General features: G+C 41.6%; 1 protein-coding gene across 4 annotated transcripts in view; it reads left to right on the top strand.

Moving 5' to 3' along the window:
- SLC35D2 (solute carrier family 35 member D2) overlaps positions 1-25,500 on the top strand; it is a 252,160-nt gene that overhangs the window by 123,173 nt on the left and 103,487 nt on the right. For all 4 annotated transcript variants that reach the window (XM_033928325.1, XM_033928295.1, XM_033928314.1 and 1 more), the window contains exon 2: positions 17,414-17,447. In XM_033928325.1, the coding sequence (XP_033784216.1) occupies positions 17,414-17,447 (34 nt within the window). The remainder of the gene's footprint in view (positions 1-17,413; positions 17,448-25,500) is intronic.

The following is a 25,500-nucleotide window of genomic DNA, read 5'->3' as shown; positions in this document are numbered from 1 at the left end:
CCACCTGAAAATATGACCCCCCGAAAATGTGACTCACCCAATCCCCCCATCCCTCTGAAACGCATCCAGCCCCCCCCCCCCCCCCGTACCTTTATCAGCAAGGCCAGCCAGAGGGATGCCTCATACATCTGGATGGCAAGCCCGCTTCTTCAGAATGGTGGACATTCCCCTTTCCGGAGCATCCTGGGATGAACTGGGGAGGAGCCTAAGGCCCTGATTGGCCCAAGTGCCTAAGGCCCCATCCATAGGAGGGGTTTAGGCACCTGGACCAACCAGAGTCATAGGCCTCCTTCCCAGTGCATTGTGAGATGCACTGGGAGTGGCCTAAGACTCCGATTGACCAGATTCCTAAGGCACTCCCACTGGTTCAGCTGTTTGGAGCTTCCCCTGGCGGTTCAGCTAATGAGCCAGCAGGAGAAGCCTCAAACAGCTAAACACAGGAGAAGCCCCGAAGCCAGTAGTTTTGAGAAGTCCTACTGATCGGAGATTCCCCTGCCACAATCAGCTCAGCTGGCAGTGAGAACAGCAGTGGTGGGCTTGTAGGCGTTTCAAATTTTGACTGGAGAGATGAGGGGAGGAGCTGTGCCTAGTGACTGGTTATCTGTACCGGGCCATGGGACGCCCTCACCTGGAATACTGGTCGCCGTACATGAAGAAGGACAGGGTACTACTCAAAAGGGTCCAGCGAAGAACAACTAAAATGGTTAAGGGGCTGGAGGAGTTGCCGTACAGCGAGAGATTAGAGAAACTGGGCCTCTTATCCTTTGAAAAGAGGAGACTGAGAGGGAACATGGTCGAAACATTCAAGATACTGAAGGGAATAGACTTAGTGGATAAAGACAGGTTGTTCACCCTCTCCAAGGTAGGGAGAATGAGAGGGCACTCTCTAAAGTTAAAAGGGAATAGATTCCGTACAAACGTAAGGAAGTTCTTCTTCACCCAGAGAGTGGTGGAAAACTGGAATGCTCTTCTGGAGGCTGTTATAGGGGAAAACACCCTCCAGGGATTCAAGACAAAATTAGACAAGTTCCTGTTTGGTAAAAGAGCCTCTTAACTAAATTACCCACCTTCCCACAGAAACACCCAAGCCACTGAAAAATAATTTAGAAGGCAGCACAATCACTGCATAAAGGTACAGTTAAAGAAGATAACTAGAGTGAACCCCCCTCCCCCCTCACAAACAGCACCTTCACAAATAGCAATTTCAGCCAAAGGCATAAAAACCCACATACTTCTCAGAAAGAATGCTTCATGTCATTTTAAATGTACCACTATTTTATTTTATTACCTGCATAGTGTAATATTGTGTCAGATTAGAGGGTAAGAACATTGCTAAATAAAAGGCTCCTTTTGTTAAACGGCGGTACAGTTTTCTACCACAGACTGGCAAGATAAATGCTTCAAAATTCATATGGCTGCATTTATAGTTCCAGTATATCAGGTTTAATTATGGAATAAGAATAATCTTCCAGGAAGGAGTTTAAGGAAATAGTTTTTTCTTTAAATTGTTGTGAAAGACTTTGGCTTCTGTTTAGTAAGTCGCATTAGCTGTTTAATGTAGGATTTTGTATATATTGACAAAGTGGCACTGTGTACGAAAAGTTAAGTAAAGTTAGGTTTGCAAAGTTTGTAAAGTTATACAAATAATTGTATTGTCATCGCCTGGAAATGTCCAGCCATCTTCTAATGTAATCCGCTTAGAACCGCAAGGCACAAGCGGAATAGAAATCACTAATGTAATGTAATGTAATGTAATGTTATTTACACTTCTTACAGGATTAAAAAGCTAATCTAGAAATCACCATTTTGGGAATTGTAATGGATCAGGACTGTTTCTTGGATTTAACATGGAAATTGTTATCCTACCTTAACTCAGGGCTGCCCAAGTCCGGCCCTCGAGATCTACTGGCAGGCCAGGTTTTCAGGATATCCACAATGAATATGCATGAGAGAAATTTGCAAGCACTGCCTTCTTGGTATGCAAATTTCTCTCATGCATGTTCATTGTGGATATCCTGAAAACCTGGCCTGCCAGTAGATCTCGAGGACCGGACTTGGGCAGCCCTGCCTTAACTCATAATAAGGCACATAAAGCAATAGTTAGCCATACATCCAGAGGTCTAGCCCAGTGGTTCCCAACCCTGTCTTGGAGGATCACCAGGCCAATCGGGTTTTCAGGCTAGCCCTAATGAATATGCATGGAGCAGATTTGCATGCCTGTCACTTCCATTATATGCAGATCTCTCTCATGCATATTCATTAGGGCTAGCCTGAAAACCCGATTGGCCTGGTGGTCCTCCAGGACAGGGTTGGGAACCACTGGTCTAGCCAACTGCATTTCTCTGTGATAATTACATGGCTGTCCATCCCAAAGTGCTGGGAATGCCTACAAGCATAATGTCAGAATGGGGGGGGGGGGATCCATGGGTTCCATGGCACCTCCAAAAATCAAAGCCAGGCACATGAATATCACCCCACTCACCCAAGCTCATCCCTCACTGCTGCTGCTTTTTCAGACTAACAGCAGCAGCAAAACAAAGATGAAGCCATTGTTGGGTCACTCTGTTCATTTTCGTGGCTGCCGGATCTGCCTCTTTCCAGTTCTGGGGTACAGACAGCAGCTGTGAGGATGGATGGAGGGGGGTCTCGTAATGGCTTCAACTTTGTTTTACCGCCACCACTGTTGCTGTAGTGAGTCTGGAGGTGGTCGGGGGTAGCTGGATACAGGAGGGGAAAGGAGGAATAGCCTGGATACAAGGAAAGGGGGGCAGATACACTGGACGGAACGGACACACACTGAATGTAGAAGAGGTTAAGGAGGGAGAGAAGTGCTGAAGACTTTGAGGGAAGGAAAGAAGAGCAATGATAAGTACCTTAATGGGGAGGGGGTGTTCAGAGGTGGGGAAGGATGCTGGATGCTGTGGTGAGGTGGATGGTAAATCAGGAAAAGAGAAATGCTGGAACTGGGGGTGGAGCGTGAGCTTCGTGCTGTTCCTCTACATGGTGTCACCTCTTATCAGCCCCAAAGCCCTGAAGCTGGCCAAGGCACATGTCATGGTGAGTCAGGGGCTGTCATCCTATTTAGCAGTCAGCTGAAATGGCCTGCGTGAGGCTGTGAAATGTCATAATGTTGGAAAAGGGCTGCCGCGGCTGCATGACAGTGTAAGGAATAGCAACTAACCAAAATGTAAGGATTTGGAGGGATAATGTTGAAGCAAGTATATTGTGGTGGCCTTACAATCCACCAGGCCACGGGTTCAATACCCTCATAGAAGATTCTCATTAGGAAGTGAAATCAAATGACAATGACAGCCAGAAGTGATTGCATAAAGAATTTATTATGTGCAGAAATAGGCTTAATTTTACAGAAAGGCAATCTTACATGGTTATACATCCAGCATATATTGGGTTACAAATGTACAGGAAGAAATAGACATAAGCTTTACAAATACAAAGTGGATTCAGAGATTGCTTGGGTGTGTGTGTATGTGAGAAAGAGAGGGCAGTTTATCTGCATTAATGTGTTTGGATAGGTGAGAAGCTGTATTAGAAGACAGGGAAACTAAGCCAGGGTCCGAGAGTTCCAGAGAGAGAAAGAAGAGGGGGGTGGAGGCCAGGCTTCAGATTCCAGAGAACAAGTGATCCAGAGAGTGAGTGAGAGAGAATTCATCTCATATTTATAAGTTTGAGACCTGTTCTAAAAATAGAATCTATTGAAGTTAAGTTCCCCTATCTTTTTGTAAACTGTTTGAAATAATGTTGAATAAGGTGAGTGGGGTGTGAGAGACTGGAGAAGAAGAGGGAGAAACTGTCCCTTACAGACTGGAGTTAAATGTAATTTCCAGTATCACTATGACAATGGTTTCTGATTAACCCTAACTATCTGTGCTAGAACATGCAGCTGGGGCTACTGTCTATCTTAAGCTGTTCATCTTAAGAACCAGACACTAACACATCTTAGCTGTCTTTAGCACATCTTATTACCTCTTAGCTGTACCAAAGTCCTTTGTCACCTTTAAGCACTGATGTAATTTAGGCATTCTGGGGCAATCTGAGGCTGTCTGCCCTAAGGTCAAATATGAATGATATGATCTCCCATAGGCCTTTGCTGACATTGGTAAGGCCACCAGAAAATGCTGACAGCTAAGGCTAGGCTGACAGACAGCAGCCAGCTTCGAGAGAAAGTGAGGCAAGAAGAAGTTGCGAAGGACTCGCGTCACAGCTCCGGTCAGGGATGGAGCAACAAGCTGTGCAGAAAAGAAAGATATGCTCGCTCTCTTCCTTTTGCTTTTGGCACACTAAGAGTTGCATTGGTTGCACCCAAAGCATAAAGGAGGGTTTTGTTGGCTGGGAAAGTTTTGAAGGCAGCCAAGGTGCGCCTTCCTGGAGGAAAAGAAAGATTTTGGGAAGGGGGCGGGAGTGACGGAAAAGATGCCAACGTTTTTGTCCTCTCTTGTTTCTCGGCCGCTGCAGGACGCAGGCTTAGGTCGTTCCCTTCTTAGACTTAAAAGCGTCGGGGGTGGGGAGAGAGAGAGCTTTGTGGTAACTTGTGCACCTGGCTCGTGCTGCAGCAGCTGCTCAGGGGTTTTGCACGAGACCTGCTCCTCATCTTGGAGCACCTCCTGCAACCCTGGCGGCTTGGGTCACGTCTCCTTTCTTGTGGTTTTGCAGTTCGTGCTCTGACCGTCAACTTTGCCAGGCGCCGAGATGTTCATTGCAATTAGGGAAAAAAATGCATGGGTTTAATACTTGGTAATTATAGCTTCAAACTTGGCCGAACTAGCACTCTGTAGTTTTGGTAAATTGCTATAAATAATTGACGACAAAGTTTTGGGCATTAAAGTTTGGCCGTAAAAGGAATATAAGGCAACTAAAGTAGCTTAAGTTTTAGACATTTGGGGGTAAAGGGGTGTGTTTGCAGTTCATAGAAATAAAGGTTAAAATAACTGTATAACGTGAACTTTTTTATTGGACTTATTCCATTTTTCGACTAGGTTTTAGGAGCTAAAACTCCCTTTCTCAGGACATTTTCAATTTAATATAAAACTAAAATCAAAACAAACTAACCTCTCAAATAATTCTCCATCCTTGTACTCCCCCTTCTCACATTTATTCAGGAAATACTAATGCTACTCTTTGGGTCTCTGCCAGGTACTTGTGACCTAGATTGGCCACTGTTGGAAATAGGATACTGTGCTAGATGGACCATTGGCCTAACCCAGTGTGGCTGTTCTTATGATTATAGAACTTAACTTTAATAAAGCAGAGGTTTCCCAGCGTCCATTTTGCAAAACACCACTTTCTCCTGGGGCTGGCGCTGGCCAGACCCCGCGTAGTACATCCTGATTTGCTGGCTCCTTTGCATCTGCCTATGAATACCGTCTACCGTCATTGTTGTCATTTGGAATTTTTAAAGCACTGCTTATTTTTCCGTTTTGTATGGGGTTGATATTCGGAAGCCTTTATGTGGATTGTGGATAAGGCTGGCAACTGTACAGTACACTTTGGGTGTTTTAGTTGAAAAACGATCAAAGTCATATGTTTCAAAAAGGGGCAAGTTAAATGCTCATGATGACTATCTTGCTGTTAAAAAATGTGCTTGGTTGTTCCTGGAAAATGCATTCTGTCTTATGCCCAAGTATGAAGCTTGACCTATTCTAGACAGATTTGCTTTCTTTTAACAGTGTTCTTCAACCTTTTTACACCTATGGACCGGCGGAAATAAAAGAATTATTTTGTGGACTGGCAAACTACTAGGACTGAAATTTAAAAACCCTGTTTCCACCCCCATCTCTGCGAACTTGGTCCCCACAAACCATCTGATCCCATCAGCACAAGCCTCAGTTATGATTTTATATTGAATGTATTTTATTAAAGTATAAAAAGAAACAATATTCTGTACAATTGTCATTTTATACAGAGCAAGGATCAACAAAACCCCTGTCTCCCTTCTCTTCACATATATCCCCTCTACTATCAAGAAAACTGAATAAGCCAAATTATTACAGAATGTTACACAGAAATATCATGCTAACAGAATACCGCAGTAACACATGGCAGGAATAGCGTTAAGGGAGTGCAACTAGGGAGTGCCCCCTGGTCAGAGAGAGCCCTAGTGTAACCCCTCCCTCTTTGACTTCCAATTCTCACTCTCTTAACCTTTAGTCTTAGGTTACCTAACAAGATAAAGTAAGAATTATAACAAAAAGAGAGAAAAGTTAACATAAAATATAAAATTACCCTAAATAAAAAATACAAGGAATAAGAGTTTTTGTTGGTTTATTGTTACAACTCTAACAAAATGTATATATCTAAATAACTTTAGAATAAGATTCCTAATAAGTTTTCCTCAAAGAATTTAGTCCTTTCAAATAATTTTATCCTCACAGAGTTCAGATGTAAATTTTTCACAGGATTCCGTTGGGTACCAGCGTTTCTTCTTTCCTCTATGGAGATTCAACTCTAATCAACAGCGTACCTACTTCCTAACTAAAAAAATCAAAGGAAGCAAATCCCTATCACCCTGAAAATTATATTTGTTTCTTTACTTTTTTACTAACTACCCATAGAAAAGAATGGATAATTGAAATTCCCTAAACTTTTTTCACCCACGATGTATCTTAAACTATTCTCAAGCAACCCCAAACCAATCTGTCTTCCAGACTGATCACTACCCAACTGCTTTCACTCTGGCAGTTTTAGAATCCTGACCAGCACTGCTCACTTCTATAAGAGATCATCAGACCTCAGACATCAGCATTTCAGAATTCTTAATGTCAGTCAAGCAAATACAGCCTTAATTTTGCTGGCTAACAACAAAAAAAATTTTCACTTTAAAATATTAGAAAAAAAAAACTTCTGTCAGGTCTTCTGCGCTGGGTAAACTACAGTGGTGCCTCGCATAACGGACGCCTCACACAGCGAACGTTGCGCATAACGAACTTTTTGTCTTGCTCCCTATAACGAACTTCGTTTCACACAACGAAGTCGCCCGAGGGGCCCGGGGGGGGGGGGGCGGAACTACTCTCGCCGCTTCCTAATGTGAGCCGGGAACAGCAGCACCCTCCTGTCTGAATGCAGTGTTCCATCATCTCCCTCCACCTTACCTTAGATGCCGAGTTTTCCGGCTTTCTTTTTCGGCCAGCCACACACTTTCAAAGAGCAGCACATGCGCGCATGCTCTGTTGTTCAATCTTCTCCTCTGACGCAACCGGAAACCGGAAGTTGCAGGAGAGGAGAACATTGATCAACTTCAGCAGCTGCGCGTGCACAGCTTTTTGAAAGCGTGCGGCTGGGTGAAAAAGAAAGCTGGCAAATTCTGCATATAAGGTGAGGTGGAGGGAGGGAAATGTAGGGCTGCAGAACGAATTATTTTGTTTTACATGTATTCTTATGGGAAAACAGGGCTGCAGAACGAATTATTTTGTTTTACATGTATTCTTATGGGAAAACGCGTTCACACAACGAACGTTTCACATAACAAACTTGCTCCTGGAACGGATTAAGTTCGTTGTGTGAGGCACCACTGTATAACATATTTCAAATTTATTATATAACCCATGGTTACACTAAGTCAGCTGGAAGCTAAAGAAGCACTGCCTGGGCTTTGCAGTCCCCAGTTATGTCTAACACCAGCTCTAGCAGGATACATATTTTCAAATCTGATATATTCTAATCACAAAATAGAAATAAAATTATTTTTTTCTACCTTTTGTTGTCTCTGGTTTCTGCTTTCATCTTCTTTTCACTCTCTTCCTTCTAGCATCTGCCCTCTCTGTATATTCAATCCAGCATCTGCTCCTTCCATCCACTGTCTGCCCTCTTCCCCTTCCATATGGTATCTGTCATCTTTCTATGCCCTTCTCCCCTTCCATCCAGCCTGTGCCCCCTCTTTCCTTGTTACTACTATGGCAACAAAATCTCCAGATCCAACAACCAAAGTAATACACTATTCAACATTTGGCGTTCCATATCCTCTAAACATGATTCCGCCACACTCCCCTCCTCTCCATCTGCTAATGATCTAGCAAAATTCTTCAATTGGAAAGTGACTACCTTACGATGCTCCTTCCCCCCAACACCCGCTTACAACTCTCTGTTGCTCACTACCTCCAACCCTAATCTAACTGAGGCCAACCACATCCCAGCCGATAGATCCTGGACTGCCTTCGAGCTCGTTTCCGACTCCCAGGTCTCCAAACTCTGCCTCAAGTTAAAATCCTGCAACTGTACCTTGGATCCTTTCCCCTCCTACTTATATGAGAATATTCCAGCACAAGCCATCTCATCTCTCACCAAACTTATAAATTCTGCCCTGTTCTCAGGCCTATTTTCTACAGAAATGGGACACATTGCCTTATCCCCTCTATTGAAAAAATCCGATCTAAACCCCGCCACTCCTTCCAACTATCGCCCAATAGCTAACATTCCTCTCCTGACCAAAATGCTGGAGTCCATCATAGCCACCCAACTTTCGTCCTATCTTGAGAGATTCTCCATTCGCCTACCCTACCAACATGGATTCAGACCCAACTTCAGCACTGAATCCCTTTTAGCCTCTTTAATTTCAAAGGTCCAACAACTTCACTCCTGCAACAAGTTCGCTGTGCTTCTTCAATTTGACCTTTCTGCAGCTTTCGACATTGTCCATCATGACATACTAATCCTCCAACTTTCTGAAATTGGCATAAACTCCACAGTCTTAGATTGGTTCTCAAAATTCTTACGTTCCCGCTCCTACTTCGTTAACATGAATGGAACCTCATCCTCCCCTTGGAAACCGATCTGCGGAGTCCCCCAGGGCTCACCCCTATCCCCGATTCTTTTCAATATTTATATGTCCTCCCTGAAACTCCTCCAACTATCCACCTCAGAGACACTTTACACCTACGCCGACGACATCCTTGTCCTTCTTGAGACCGACTCTAACCTCACCAACCTCGCTGATAACATCTCATCTTGTATAACAAATCTCCAATCCTGGGCTCGCACCGTTCAAATGAAACTAAATGAGACCAAAACAAAACTACTTTGGCTCGGCCCAAAACTAGATCAGTTACCCACCCTCATCCCTCTATCCTCTGGCACCAATCTGCAGCTTGAGCACTCTAGCAAAGTTCTGGGAATCATCATTGACTCCTCATTGTCCTTCAACGACCACATCAACTCCCTAGTAAAAAAATACTTTTTCAATCTTCACATGCTAAGAAAAGTCAGATCCTGCTTTTACCAACAACATTTCGCTGTCCTTGTTCAATCCATTATTCTATCCAGACTAGATTACTGCAACTCCATCTACTTAAGCCTAACAATGAAAAGTCTTCTCAGACTTCAGCGGATTCAGAACACCGCAGCTAAACTAATTTTCGCAAAAAGCAAATTCGACCATGTCTCCCCGCTTCTGTTTAAGCTTCATTGGCTCCCAGTCATCCTCAGGGTTCACTACAAATGCGCCTGTCTAGCCTTCAAATCTCTCCACGGCATCCTTCCTCCCCTCTTTCCACTATCTTGGCTCTCCTCGAGTCCTGACTCCTCCAGATCCTCTCAAAATTTCAAACTATCCTTCCCCTCTTTAAAAGGCATATCCCAAACAGGAAAACTTGGAACATCCCTCCTCTTCAGGATCACCGAGCTGTGGAACAGCTTTACTGCCCATCTTCGTAGTTCGTCCTCCCTCCAACACTTCAGAAAACATATGAAAACTTGGCTTTTCTCCAAAATGTAACTCCCTCCCTCTCCATTATTCTAAGTCCCCCATTTCCTTTCTGTTTACCAATTCTCTTCCTCTTTCCATTGTAGTTCCCTTCTTGTTTTAATTCCTGTAAACCATGTCGAGCTCCACTCCTGTGGAGATGACGCGGTATATAAACTTAAGGTTTAGTTTAGTTTACATGATTCATTCCAACTTCACTGCTCTCTTCATTTTTATCTCTCCAACACCAGATCTAGCATCTTTGTCCCTCTCTGCTTATTTCTCTGCTGACCCCCTTCCCATCATCAATCTCTCTACTTTCTCATTCCTGTCTCTCCCCTTCCCCTCCTCTAATCTCCCTGCCAGCTGTTTCCTTCCTTTTTTCCTTCTCCCTTCCCTCCTCCTCCTGTCTAGCAGTAACTCTCTTCCCTTCTCTTTCCCTCCTCCCCTCCCAGCAGTATCTCTCCTTCTCCCTCTCTCTAGGTCCAGTAGCAGCTGTCCCTTTTTTTCCTTTGTCCAGCAGCTTCCCAGACTCCTTTGCCTCCTCTCCTCCCAGCAGCATCTCTCCTTCTCCCTCTCTCCAGGTCCAGTAGCAGCTGTCCCTTTTTTTTCTCTTGCCCAGCAGCTTCCCAGCCTCCAACAGTGGCTTTCTCCCCTCCCAGCAGCTCTCCGTACTTGCCAGCGCAGCAATTCACTAAGGCAGCCTTGGGTCCTTTGATGGGTTGCACCGCCTCTGAGGAAAGAGGAAGTTGCATCATCAGAGGCAGCTGCGACTCAGCAAAAGCCCCAAGGCTGCCTTCCTGAATAGTTGCGTTGGTAAGTACCGATAGCTGATGGGAGGAGAAAAAGCCATTGTTGGAGGCTCCCCATGATCTTGCCAGCCCTGCAGCTTGTCGATCTTGCCGGCCCTGCGTGGACTGGCAGGAAATTGCAGCTGTCGATCTCGCTGGCCCTGCGTGGACCGGCAGGAATTTTCTGCGCACTGGCCCTGGTCCACGGACCGGCGGTTGAAGAACACATCCCTCTGTCAGGTTCTCCCTTGTTACCTTATCCGTGGTTGCAAGTCAGCAGGTAGTCCGTTATATGCAGGGGCCCCTAATATATAAAAAAAGAAAGAAAGTGGAAATAAAGAAAAATAAGAAAATGGGTAAATGGGGGCAGGGCAGGGGGGCGGGGTGGGGAGGGGCATGGGGCCTAGGGGACTTGTGTGCCTAGGGGCCCTCGACAAATTAATCCTGCCCTGCCCATATCTGCAGAAGAGCAACTTCTTGAAAAAAGGCAGCCTGACTGAGGGTGTCTTATGGACCAGCGCTATACAGGTCAATATATAATTTGACAAATTAATCTTTAATATGCTGGGCATGGGTAAGCAAAGCACTACCGTCATTCCGAAGTTTGCTGATTCAGTAAACCTTCCTACTAGGCCTCACCATTTTGGCCAGGAGCTTCCCAGCTTTATTCCCCCAACAATGTACTTTATACTTGTATACCTGGATGTGGGAGAGGGCTCTAGTGGATAGGATATCATCAATCTTCCTGCAGAGCTCTAAATATTTATTTTGATTGCCTTCCTGAGAGCCAGAGTGAAAAGCCTGCTGACATGCCCTCAGCTGAGAAGTCATTGAGAGCAGTTCTGCCTATTGTTTCCTTTGCTTACTGATGGTGTAGGCAATGATTTTGCCTCTCAAAAAGGCCTTGGCTGCCTCTCAATAAACCAGGTTGGCCACGAATTTGGTCTTGGAGGATGAGATGTACAGTGTCGGCATCTATGAGACAAACTTGGTTTTTTCTGTTACATAGAGCATTATGGACCCCTGTTCGGCTACAAAAATTGGATAACTCTTTGTCTAATAGATGTTGGCACTGTCATCTCGAAGCAGGGACTTTAGATCATTTATTATTCTATTGTCTATTTATTATGAATTTCTGGAAATCAATTTGGGACCAAATTAATTGTTTATTAGATAACCCAGTGGCATTATCATATGATACTGTGCTTTTTGGTATGGCAATGAGAGCAAAAAGTCAGATTTCTATGAACAATAATAAATTATTACTCATAATGACTGGTGTTGCCATTCAACAAATTACGTACAATTGGAAGGATTGGAGTAGATTAAATTATAATTTTTGGTGGAATTCTTTATGTCATGTTTATAAAATGGAGAGATTTATTGCAATACAGCGGGGATGTTTCAGGAAATTTCAAGATGTGTGGGAGCCTTTAACAAAGTATTGTACTGATTAGATGACATTGTTTCCCTTAAATTTACAAGTTCAGTAGTGAGGAGGGAGAGGGGGGGTTATTTTACTATTACATAGTCTATAAGATATTTGATTATATGGTAGGTGGGGGTGGGAAGGGGGGGGGGTGATAAGAGTTTATGTTTTGTACCAATGATAATTATTAAGTGATGTATTTATTGTTAATTTGTTTGAATATATTTCACACTTATTGTAAGTTTGAAAATGAATAAAGAATTATATATAAATAAAATAAACCCTGGACAAGGGCATCTCTCTCACTGTGGGAGGGGGGGGGAGGGAGGGAGTATTGGTTGCCAGTGGGAGAGATTGTGGGTTTTTTTTTCTTTTTGCATTTTTTCTGTGTATGTGCCTATGGCTATCACCAGCGATGGGCACATGCAAATTTAGGGAGTCTTCGTTATTCTCCGCCAACCTCATTTACATGAGTGTTTTTTGGAGAATGACTCACTTTTTTTAATTCACTACCAGAATGGCTACAATAGCAGCCCCTCATTTTTAATGCGTTTTTTAAGAATCTAGGCCTAAAGTGTGCTGCTGTATTTTGAACCACTGAAGTCTCTTCTGATTGATTGCTGTAAGTCCCAAATACAGAGTTATAATAATCAGTCCTGCTTATAACAAATGCATGCACCAACTTGATCAAGTTGGGTCAAATCAGAAAAGACAAGCTGTCATGGGGGTTACCTTTTTTCTGAACTGAAATAGGAGGAATAGATGGGAAAAGCCATGAAAATCAATTAAAATCCTATTTTTGTCCAATGGGAATCAAAGCACTTTAAGTAATATATATTGTGAACTGAAATAAAACCACAAAAAGCCAAAACAAAACTGCAGAAAAATGTACAAGGTGCAGGAATTTATTCAATAAAAGTCATAAAAACATATATACACAACATAAATAGAATACCGGTAATTGTATTTAAAAAACATGTCCTTGTCCTCATATATGACGTGAAGTGATGCAGTTCTGAACCAGGGCTAGGTCAGCACATAGGCAAGGTCAGCACACGGATCTAAGGCCCTGTGTAAGGATCTGAGGCCTTGTGAAAGAAGTATGAATCCTTTCTCATTCCCTCTCCTCTCCTCTCCTCTCCTGCCATGTAGTCATTCTAAGCAAGGAAAAATGTTAGCACCTTGTGACAGAATGCTGAGGCATTCCCCCCTCCCCTCTCTTGTCACAAGATCCTTGTCACATATTAACCTGACCCAAGTCTACCCTTATCTTATTCCTTATCTTGTTTAACTATTCCTTATATGGGCAACAATCAGACTTTGCCTATGTGCAAAAGCAGGCTCTGAGTTTAAGGCTAATCACGAGGTGCTTAAGGAGCATGCATTATAACCTTTAGACTGTCACATGCTATAGTAAGATTATAGACATATTAAAAGTGTACACAAGGGAATCACTTTATTGTAACTGTTATGATGTATTCAGATGTCACGTGAGATAGTAGCTTTGCGAATCACATTAGATATGTAAACAATGAGTTACCTTGTTATAGTTCATCCTTTGGAAACTGAAAACCATAAAAAAATACTTCGACCCGCTATCCTTCAGAATATTGGTACAAGCACTGATTTTATCCACCCTGGACTACTGTAACATTGTCTACTTGGGAATATCTAAAAAAAATGTGAGAAAACAGAGAATAGTTCAAAATACAGCCATCTGTCTAATATTCGGACTAAAGAAGAGCAATCATGTTAGTCCAATCTACAAACTCCTTCATTGGTTACCAATTGAAGCACGAATTCTATTCAAATTCTCCTGCCTCTGCTATAAACTAATCTGGGGACTGGCCCCCAGCTACCTACTACCTCACTTCGAATTTCACTCCTCTATTAGGCCTACCAGAAACCGTAACCTCTTTACCTACCCAAATATCATAGGCTGTAGATTTCGCTCCTTCTTTGATAGAACATTCAAATTCCAAGCAGGTAGACTGTAAACTTGGACAGGCTACTTCACTGATGCCGCCAGAGAATCATATTGTATCTTTAGGAAAGAACTAAAAACCACCTTGTTTAAGAAATTTATAACCTAACCAGACTTCTCCCCTAATATCGGAGCCTCCTCCCATCCCAAGGAGTCCGTCTACCCTCTTCTGCCAAAATTTCTATCTTTAATTGTTACCAGTTTTTCCCACTGGTGCCCGTCCTTCATTCAAATGTACTTCTCATCAACATCTTATGTTATCTTTTTCACCTTCGCAGTCTTGCACCTTTGTAACTCAAAGCGCAATCTCCTTTCTCTTCTCCTACTTATGCTCTGAATATCGTCGACTGTATAATGCTACTCATTGTGAAACCGTGTAATACACAGACCCTGTAACTCTCCTGTTACTATCACTAGATGTTCAATGCTATACTCTGTAATTCGCTGTCTGTACAGTTTCTCTTCATTGTAAACCGCCTAGAAGTCGCAAGATTGTTGGCGGTATATAAGAATAAAGTTATTATTATTATTATTATTATTAGTTCACACTGTAAATGCATGATGAAATTGTAACCTTGCAAAGCAGGAGCTAAGTAATTAAGGGAATTAAGATACTCAATAAAAGGGTGAGAGACCATCCATTAGGGTCGCCTCAACCCGACATGGTCCGTGTTTCGAAAAACACTTCTTCCTCAGGGGTCCAAATGAAACAGGCGTGAAACTCTCCTGTCTAAGACGTTGCACTGTGAAACACTTTTATTGAATAAATTCCTGTACCTTGTACATTTTTCTGCAGTTTTGTTTTGGTTTTGTGCTTTGCATCCCTACTACAGTCTTTGTTGATTTCTTTTTGCCTTGCCTCTCTGAAATAAAACCACAATGTTTTTGTCTTATCTTCCACAGAACTCAGCAGATTTTTATTAAATTTAGTGTATTGTGTCCTGAATGAAGTTGATGTAAAATGTTGTAAATATTTCCCACTACACCACAACACTCCCTTGTGAAAATGAGTTGAGAACTGAATAAAAACATCAAAAATTCTTATGGCCTATCTTGCAGAAAAATGTAGAGTCAAGCTAATCATGGCTTTAGGCTCTTCCCTCTGTATCCCAGATAGGCCCTCCATTTTGGAGTGGTGGGCCTGAGAGCAGTAGGGACTGGGCATCCCTCCTGCTGTCATCTAGTTTTTAGGTAAGGAGAGGTTTTGGGAATGTGGGGGAGGGAGCAGGGGGGTCATCCGGTGGCAGGAGGGAGTGGACATCTAGTCTGCCTATTTACTTTTTTTAGGAAGGGGAGTGGGGAAGGGGAGAGGTTGGTTTTGGGGGGGGTCCTTGTTGAGGGGGGGGTCATCAGAGAGGGAGGAGTTATTCACAGTGGCAGTTAGATAACATCCTGACTTTTTCTAGTGCATGGCAAACTAGAATATAATGATTGTGGCATAGTACCTAATAATAAAATGCATTCTCATTTTTCAAAATCTTTCCCATTCTGTAGGTCGGGGGTGCCCACACTTTTTTGGCTTGCGAGCTACTTTTAAAATGACCAAGTCAAAATGATCTAACAACAATAAAAATTAAAAAAAACATAAAGCACACTGTACACACAGAAAATGTTAATTATCATTTATATTCGGGTTTTTTCAAAGAGGTCGAGACAGATGACTTTAAAATATGCAATGTCACCTCAGTAACAACTATAGAAAAATAGACAAATATAGTGCAAAATATAGACAGCAGATATAAATTCTCAAAACTGACATATTTTGATCACTAAATTGAAAATAAAATCATTTTTCCTATCTTTGTTGTCTGGTGGTTTCATGAGTCTCTGGTTGCACTTCCTTCTGACTGTGCATGACATATTTCTTCCTTTCTTTCTGCCTCTTGCATGCTTCCTCTCCTCCATACCTCATTCCATTCCCCAACCAACATCTCTCTCTTTCCCTCCATGAGTCCAACTTTTTCTTCCTCTCTTCCTGCCTCCTCTCCTTTCTTTCTTTCTCTCTCTCCCTGCCCCTTTCTTTCTTTTCCCCCCTGTCCCCTTTCTTTCTCTCCCTGCCCCCTTTCTTTCTTTCTCTCCCTGCCCCCTATCTTTCTTTCTTTCTGTCTCTCTCCCCCCTAGCCACTGCCACCGATTTCTCCAAGCCACTGCCGCCAATTTCTCCCTGCTTCCCTGACGCAGTAACAGGCCAGGTGCGTGCAGCGACTGCACAAGCCTTCCTTATGACGTCAATTCTGACATCAGAGAGGAAGTTCCAGGCCAGCCAATCACTGCCTGGCTGGACTGGCACTTCCTTTCTGATATCAGAATTAACGTTGGGGGGGGGGAGGCTTATACAGTCGCTGCATGCACCTGGCCTGTTGCTGCTTCGGCGTTGAGGAAACAGAGAGAAATCTCGGGCTCCACAATCAACTCGTGTTGCCTTCGTGATCTACTAGTAGATCACGATCGACCTTTTGGGCACTCCTTCTGTAGGTGTTAATTTTTCCCCCAGGTCAGCCTTCCATATATAGACATGCTTGATTTATTATTGTTTTTAGCTGTAGGTAGAACCTTTCTGCAAATGGTACAAACTGGTACAAACTTCCTGGAGTTACCAGCTATCACTCATATAGGAATCCTTTTATAAAGCCGTGGTATTGACTAGTGAGTCCCACAAAGCAAATGCGATGCAGATTTGTAAAAGGAGTCTATAGGAAAGAAAGCTTGGCTCCCTCTGGTGGCCAAAACTGCTCATTCTTGATGTCATTCACTTTTTCATACTTTTTCATATATGTTTTGTCTGTTTTGTTCAATAATGCATTAATTCATAAAGACATACAGAATTTGAGACTTTGATTTTTTTTTTTTTTTTTTTAGTAAGAAATAAATATATTTAAGCAAGCAATAATGTATTTGATTCATGAAAATAGTATAGTTTAAGCTAATATGTAGATAATTTTCAGCTCATAGACATGTGTAATTTAAGAATTGGTAGCAAAAGATCTGGATTGTTGTAATATGATGTAATGGGATGAAAACCTGATGTAACCTTTTAATGTAATTTAAGTTCATATATGACTTACACATAAAATTACCGAAATATATGTAGGCTACTGCCAGAGCCCTCTATGCACCATCCTTAAAATTAAATAAAAGAAGTTTATTATGGATCTCAAGCGCTCTAGATCCATAATGCACAAAATACTTTGAAGGAATGATTAACGTTACACATAAAATAATACAGTAGGAAATACTATCTACTGCTACACTAGATGAGACTAACCTCCTGTTTTACTAAGGTGCGCTAACCGATTAGCGCTAACCACTAATGCGTCCCTAGACTAACATGCACGCATTAACGTTTAGCATACACTAAATCGATTAGTGCGCGCTAGTCAGTTAGCGTACCTTAGTAAAACAGGGCCTATGTTATTGTATTATACATAGCCCGAATGTCTGCATAGAATTTGAGGATTGTTTCACATACATCATGCATAGCTTATGACTTTTCCCTCTATCTTTTTTTTAAATTTTAGATTTCCGTCTACAATGGTACTTGGAATTGGACAGGTATGCTCTCTGTTTAAAATGCTTACTGCTTTGAATGCCTAGGGAATCCTGAAAAAAGTGGTGTGGGATACTGTGAGCAACCATCTTAGTTGGCTTTGTCCTGTGCAGCACTCTTCCCCCTGGAAAGGAAACATTTCAATACATATCACAATCTCCATCTCACTTACTTCAGAAGCTTCTTAAGAATATAAGAATATACAGTAATATCCATACTGCGTCCAACCAATGATCCATCTAACCAGTGGCATAGTAAGGGTGGGCAGTCTGTCCCAGATGCCTTCTTGGTGTCCCCTGCTCTTTCCCACTATCGCACACGCCCCTTCTCTTCCCCCATACCTCTAACATTCCCGGCGTGAGCAGCAACCCCAATCTGCTGCTCACACCAGCGTGGGCTCTCCCTTTGATGTCACTTCCTGGTCCCGCACCTAGGAAGTGATGTCAGTGGAAGAGCTGGTGTGGTTGCTGCTCACACCGGGAACATTAAAGAGATATAGGGGAAGGGAAGAGGCGCACACGGGGCGGGGGGGGGGGGGAGGCTGGGAAGGAGCAGATGGGGTGGGGGGAAGAAGCAGAGAAGAGGGCAGGGAAGAGGCGCCTCTCACCCTCGATATGCCACTGCATTTAGCTCTGTATCCTGCTTCCAACAGTGACCAATCCAGGTCACAAGTACTTGGCAGAATTCCAAAAAGTAGCAAGATTCCAGCCTACCAATTTCAGGGATAAATACAGTAGACTCTGTGAACTGGAACTCAATTAACCAGAAAAAAAAAATCCAAGAAATACTGTAATCCTATATAATAAAAGGTTAGTGGCGCATGCACTTTTAAAAAAGCATGATTACTGCGGCCGTGGTGTGTGATCCGTGGCCGTGTTCCATTTTAGAACCCGGCCAATGATAACTCTGGCCACTCCCCTCCTCCCGCCCTCACCAACCCGAAGGAAGCTCAGCAGACCTCCCGCCCTCACCTCACCAAGCTGGACCATACCTCCCACCCTCGCTCACCGCTGCTGTCGCTGCCACTGCCGCTGATCCTCCTCTTTGGGGCAGCCTGCGATCGTGGCCGGCTTTGGCGGGCCTCGCGGGCCGCTTTCCGGCCACGGTGGCACGTTCCCTCTGACGCACGGGATCGCGTCGGGGGAGCGTGCTTCCGGGTTGGGGAGCGGCCTGCGAAGTTTGCTGGGGCTGGCCACCACGATCGCGGCCTGCTTTGAAGAGGAGCAGGCCAGGTAAGCAGGGGGATTAATTCAGGGGGCCAGAGGGAGAGGGAAAGGGCCATGGAGAGATAGGGAGAGGGAAAAGGGGCTGCTTTGGGGAGGAGATGTGCTAGGGACAGACAATTTTGCTCTGGGAGCAGACAGAAGGGGCCATGGAAAGACAGGGAGAGGGAAAGGGGGCTGCTTTGGGGGAGGGGTGTGCTGGGGGGAGACAGAAGGGGCCATGGAGAGATAGGGAGAGGGAAAGGGGGCTGCTTTGGGTGGGAGGTGTGTGTTGGGGGCAGACAGCTTTGCTCGGGGGGGTTGGGGGGGTGGAGACAGAAGGACACAGACAGCAACCAAGGAGAGAGAGATAAAGAAACACAGACAGACAGACACTCTATTCTAGCACCCGTTAATGTAACGGGCTTAAAGACTAGTACTTTAAATAAAAATAAAATAAATTTCTGTCAGAAATTTAAGTGTAAACTTGGCACACCACACCTAAGTGTGGCCATGCTTTGCCTACCACATGTCCGGTAGTTTGTCTGGAACAGTTTATGGTATGGCATAGCATGGGGTATAGTGTTAGTTAGGCCAATTTTTAATACTCTTAAGCAATCAGAATCTACATTTATCCAGCTTCTTTCAATCCCTATGGGTACCGGTTAACTGAGAGTCTACTGTAGTGGCTTTCCCAATGTCTATCTTAATAGCAGATTATGAACTTTTTAAAACCTAGATATACATCCTCTGGCAATGAGTTCAAATATTCATTGAGTGAAAAAATATTTTCCTCTGTTTATTGTAAAAGTATTGTCATGCAAGTTCAGAGTGTCCCATTGTCTTGGTACTATTTGAGAGTAAACAATCAATTCATGTTTGTCCATTGTACTCCACTCATATCCCTTCTCAGCCATTTCTTTTCCAAGCTGAAGCGCCCTAACCTCTTATGAAAGGAATCCCATCCCCTTAATCATTGTGATTGCCCTGCTTTGAACCTTTTCTAATTCCGCTATACCTTTTTTGAGATATGGTGACCAGAAATGCATACAATACTCAAGGTGAGGCCATACCACGGAGTGATAGAGAGGCATTACAAATATAATATTCTTTGTCTTATTTTCTATCCCTTTCCTGATAATTAGTATTCTGTTTGCTTTTTTGGCCACTGCCACCTACCGAGTAGTAGATTTCAATGTACTGTTCACAATAAAGAACAAACAAAACAAAAAACTGCAGACCTTGTACACAATGCAGGCAGGCTTTATTATGACAAGTAAATCTTTGATTAAAAACCTTTTACCAGGTAAGGGACCCAACACGGTCCGTGTTTCGGACTAACCTTCGTCAGGGGTCCTAATAAGTACAAATACAATATTTAAAACAAACATATTTAAAAATACAATATATTAAAAAAAAAATTTTTTTTAAAAAGTATCAATATATTAATTACAATAATGGTCCAATTTATTCCATTAAAAAGAATTTAAAAAAATTTTTTTATAAAAAATAAATTTTTAAAAGATAGATTCTTTTAAAGAAAGATTTTTTAAGAAAATAGGAAAGAAAAGAAGGAAGGAAAAATATTTTATAAAATAAATAGATGATATAATAGATAATTTTGTTTTTGATTAAACTATATATATCTGATGAGAAACTCTTAAAATATACAAAGGGAGTAAAAAAAGAAGAAAAGAAAGAAGAACCAAGAAAATAAAAATATATATTAAATAATGTAAATATATAATACATACCAATTTTGATAAAGGGGAAAATTATCAAAAGAAAAAAGCCTTGGGTAAATAGCTATCAAGAGACATAGAAAAAGGCATATCAACATAACAATAGAAAAAATCATAAACATATATCTTAGTCAACCATTAGGTAGTTACTACCTAATGGTTGTATTGTCTCTAATTGCTTCCAACTGTTGTTAATTGCCTTTCTTTTATATTCAATAGCATATGATCAGTAACTACCTAATGGTTGTATTGTCTCTAATTGCTTTCAACTGTTGTTAATTGCCTTATTTTGAATTATCATTGTTGTTTCATTGCTGTATATCATAGTGATTTATGACATTTATTTGCCTACTGTTATACTTCATTCCATATCATATTATTTATCTCATTTAATTTTAAATTTTGACTAAGATATATGTTTATGATTTTTTCTATTGTTATGTTGATATGCCTTTTTCTATGTCTCTTGATAGCTATTTACCCAAGGCTTTTACTTGTCTCTTGATAGCTATTTACCCAAGGTAGTTACTACCTAATGGTTGTATTGTCTCTAATTGCTTCCAACTGTTGTTAATTGCCTTTCTTTTATATTCAATAGCATATGATCAGTAACTACCTAATGGTTGTATTGTCTCTAATTGCTTTCAACTGTTTTTAATTGCCTTATTTTGAATTATCATTGTTTCATTGCTGTATATCATAGTGATTTATGACATTTATTTGCCTACTGTTATACTTCATTCCATATCATATTATTTATCTCATTTAATTTTAAATTTTGACTAAGATATGTTTATGATTTTTTCTATTGTTATGTTGATATGCCTTTTTCTATGTCTCTTGATAGCTATTTACCCAAGGCTTTTACTTGTCTCTTGATAGCTATTTACCTAAGGTAGTTACTACCTAATGGTTGTATTGTCTCTAATTGCTTCCAACTGTTGTTAATTGCCTTTCTTTTATATTCAATAGCATATGATCAGTAACTACCTAATGGTTGTATTGTCTCTAATTGCTTTCAACTGTTGTTAATTGCCTTATTTTGAATTATCATTGTTGTTTCATTGCTGTATATCATAGTGATTTATGACATTTATTTGCCTACTGTTATACTTCATTCCATATCATATTATTTATCTCATTTAATTTTAAATTTTGACTAAGATATGTTTATGATTTTTTCTATTGTTATGTTGATATGCCTTTTTCTATGTCTCTTGATAGCTATTTACCCAAGGTTTTTTCTTTTGATAATTTTCCCCTTTATCAAAATTGGTATGTATTATATATTTACATTATTTAATATATATTTTTATTTTCTTGGTTCTTCTTTCTTTTCTTCTTTTTTTACTCCCTTTGTATATTTTAAGAGTTTCTCATCAGATATATATAGTTTAATCAAAAACAAAATTATCTATTATATCATCTATTTATTTTATAAAATATTTTTCCTTCCTTCTTTTCTTTCCTATTTTCTTAAAAAATCTTTCTTTAAAAGAATCTATCTTTTAAAAATTTTTTTAAAATTCTTTTTAATGGAATAAATTGGACCATTATTGTAATTAATATATTGATACTTTTAAAAAAATTTTTTTTTTTAATATATTGTATTTTTAAATATGTTTGTTTTAAATATTGTATTTGTACTTATTAGGACCCATGACGAAGGTTAGTCCGAAACACGGACCGTGTTGGGTCCCTTATCTGGTAAAAGGTTTTTAATCAAAGATTTACTTGTCATAATAAAGCCTGCCTGCATCGTGTACAAGGTCTGCAGTTTTTTGTTTTGTTTGTTCTGGATTGTTTTACACTGCAGACAGTTGAACCTTGGTTTCCTCCTTGGATTCTGTTCACAATAAAACCTAGATCTTTTTCTTGGATGGTGACTGCTAAAGAGGGACCTAGCATAAAGTAACTATGGCTTAGATTATTCTTCCCAATTGCATCACTTTGTTATTTGTCTGCTATTTGGATCTGCGATTGGCCAGTCTTCCGATTTCCTAATGTCTTCCTGCATTTTCTCACAATCTGCATGTGTTTTAACCACTTTGAACAGAGCAGATGGCACAAAACTATTCAAAGTGGTTAAAACGCATGCACACTGTGAGAAACTGGAGGAAGACCTTCGGAAAATGAAAGACTGGGCATCCAAATGGCAGATAAAATTTAATCGGTAATAATTGGGAATTGCACATGCATCTGCCTTTGCGCTATTCTGTAAGACTAGGCATCTAAATTCCCTAGTGCAAGGGGGTAGGGGGGAACATGGCCAGGGCAGCTGCAGTGGCATTTTGAAAAATTGCCTGTGGTTTTATAGAATAGCGCCATTTCCACACCCAAATGCAACAAGATGGACACTGGCATTAAACCAGGTTTCAGCTGGCGTAAATTCTGGCGCCAAACATTGGGGGCGTGAATTGATTCTAAGCCCAATTCTAGACAGCAGGGGTGCCCAAAAGGTTGATCGCGGTCGATCAGTAGATCATGAAGGCAACGCGAATTGATCACATTGCCTTCGCGTTCTACCTGCTTCCCAACGCAGAAACACTGAGCCGACCATCCTTTCCCACCCGACGTCAATTCTGACATCGGAGAAGAAGTTCCGGGCCAGCCAATCGCTGCCTGGCTAGCCCGGAACTTCCTCTCCAACATCAGAATTGACGTCGGGGAGAGGAATGCTGGTCAGCCCGACGCTTCTGCGTTGGGAAGCAGAGAGAGCTTGTGGTGGCGGTGGTTTGGAGGCCTGTTCTCCGATGGTGGCGGCAGTGGCTTGGGGGAGGGCATGGAGAAAGAAAGAAAGGGGACAGGCAGAGAGACAGAAAGAAGGGGGAGCAGGGAGATAGAAAGAAAGAAGGGAAACAGAAAGAAAGAAAGGGGGCATGGAGAGAGAAAAACAGATAGAAAGAAAGGGGGGGCAGGGAGACAGAAAGAAAGAAGGGGTCTGGGAGAAAGAAAGAAAGGGGAGGGGACAGGGAGAGAGGAAGAAAAAGTTGGCAGAGGGAATGAGGTCTGGAAGCATACAGCATGCTGAAAGAAGGGAAGAAATATTGGATGCACAGTCAGAAGAAGAAAGTGCAACCAGAGACTCATGAAATCACCAGACAACAAAGGTAGGAAAAATGATTTTATTTTCAATTTAGTGATCAAAACGTGTTCGTTTTGAGAATTTATATCTGTTGTCTATATTTTGCACTATGGTCCCCTTTTACTAAACCACAATAGTGGGTTTTAGTGCAGGGAGCCTATGAGCGTCGAGAGCAGCGCAGGGCATTCAGTGCAGCACCCTGTGTTAAAACCGCTATTGCGGTTTAGTAAAAAGGAAGGGGGTATTTTTGTCTAGTTGTTACTGAGGTGACATTGCATATTCATCTGCCTTGGCCTTTTTGAAAAAAAACCAAAATATAAATTATAATTAACATTCTCTCTGCGTACAGTGTGCTTTGTGTTTTTTAAAAATTTTATTGTTGGTAGATCATTTTGACTTGGTCATTTTAAAAGTAGCTTGCAAGCCCATTAAGTGTGGGAACCCATGCTATAAAGGATGCTGAACCTGGAGTGTCCTTTATAGAATAGTGCTGAGTGCCAATTTTGTCCATGGAGGAAAAATGGAAGCCCTATGGAACTTTCCATTTCAACTTTTTAGTCTGAGACCAGAATCCATTAAATCTCACTTTATAACTTTTTTCCATCATAAAAGAACATAACCACTGAATAACAAAGCCAAACATACTAAATTGTTGACATCTCTCTATTAAAATTCGGGTATCCACCAGGTCACATATCGAAGATTAACCCCCTCTTTTACTAAGGTGCGCTATGCTTTTTAGCGTGCGCTAAAGATTAGCGTATGCTAATCATGCGCTCAATGTTAATGCATGCATGTTATCTTATGAATGTGTTAGCAGTTAGCACACGTGTTGATTTAGCCTGCGCTAAATACACGCTAAAATGCTTAGCGCACCTTAGTAAAAGAGGGCCTAAGTGTGTGTGGGGAGTGGGAACTAATAAACTGAGGCAGAATTAGGAAGGAAAATGGAGGAAAATTTATTTATTTATATATTTCCACACCAAACACAGACAAAACATAAACATAGTAATCTTGAAGTTTCTTCCTGTAGGTGTCTGATATTCAAAAGTAGATAGTTTCAAGTTTAATTAAAATTTCTTATGCCGCCTAATCAGCCTTCTAGGCGGTGTACAAAATCATAAAAGAAAACAATAGTTAAAATACAAATCTAAGAAGACAGGGGGCGACAAAGACTACCATAACAGGTAGAAACAAGAGGATAATAGGGAAGAACTGCAATTTCAAAGATAAAAGATAACAATTTAAGGGAAAAACAGTAGGAGGGTAAATAAAAATAAAATCATTCTAATTCACCCTTAAAAGGGCAGTTAAATCTCAAAGGCATTGATGAAAAGAAATGTCTTTAGCTTTGACTTGAATTGATTAAGGGCTCCTTTTACAAAAGTGCGCTACCATTTTTAGTGCACACACCGGATTAGCGCACGCTACCTGAAAAACTACCGCCTGCTCAAGAGGAGGCGGTAGCGGCTAGCGCTAGCGCACGTGGCTTTTTAAGCCCTATGAGTTGATTCCTTGCGTAAATAAACTGGGACTATTCCAGAGAGAAGGTGTAGTCACAGAAAAAATAGAAGATCTCGTGGAGGGGCATAATTGAAAGGGACATCTAAGTCCATTTACGTCCATCTTGCAAGTCGTCCAAAGTTAAAAAGAGCCTAAGACACATTTTCGAAAGATACGTCCAACTTTTTTTTACTTTCGAAAAGCGTCTAATTATACGTCCTGCCTATCTGATCGTCCAAGCCGCTAAATCGTTCATCTTTATACCACATTTCCGTCCAACTTTCCGTCCAAGTCCAAAACGCTTAGAACAAGCCCTGTTGGACGTGGGAGGGGTCTGCAAAGTGATGGACTGCACACCCAGACATGTGGGGTACCTTTCAAGGCACTGCTGTGAACTTCACAAAAAAGGTGCCATGGTTTCTCCTCACTGCAGCTCCCTTATAGGTGACAGTGAGCCCCCCAAACCACCTCCAGAATCCCCTAGACCCAATTTTATACCACCCCAATAGCCCTTATGGTTGCAGGA

The sequence above is a fragment of the Geotrypetes seraphini genome, chromosome 1 (assembly GCF_902459505.1).
Source record: "Geotrypetes seraphini chromosome 1, aGeoSer1.1, whole genome shotgun sequence".
Taxonomy (NCBI): domain Eukaryota; kingdom Metazoa; phylum Chordata; class Amphibia; order Gymnophiona; family Dermophiidae; genus Geotrypetes; species Geotrypetes seraphini.
This window is presented reverse-complemented; position numbering and strand designations above follow the sequence as displayed.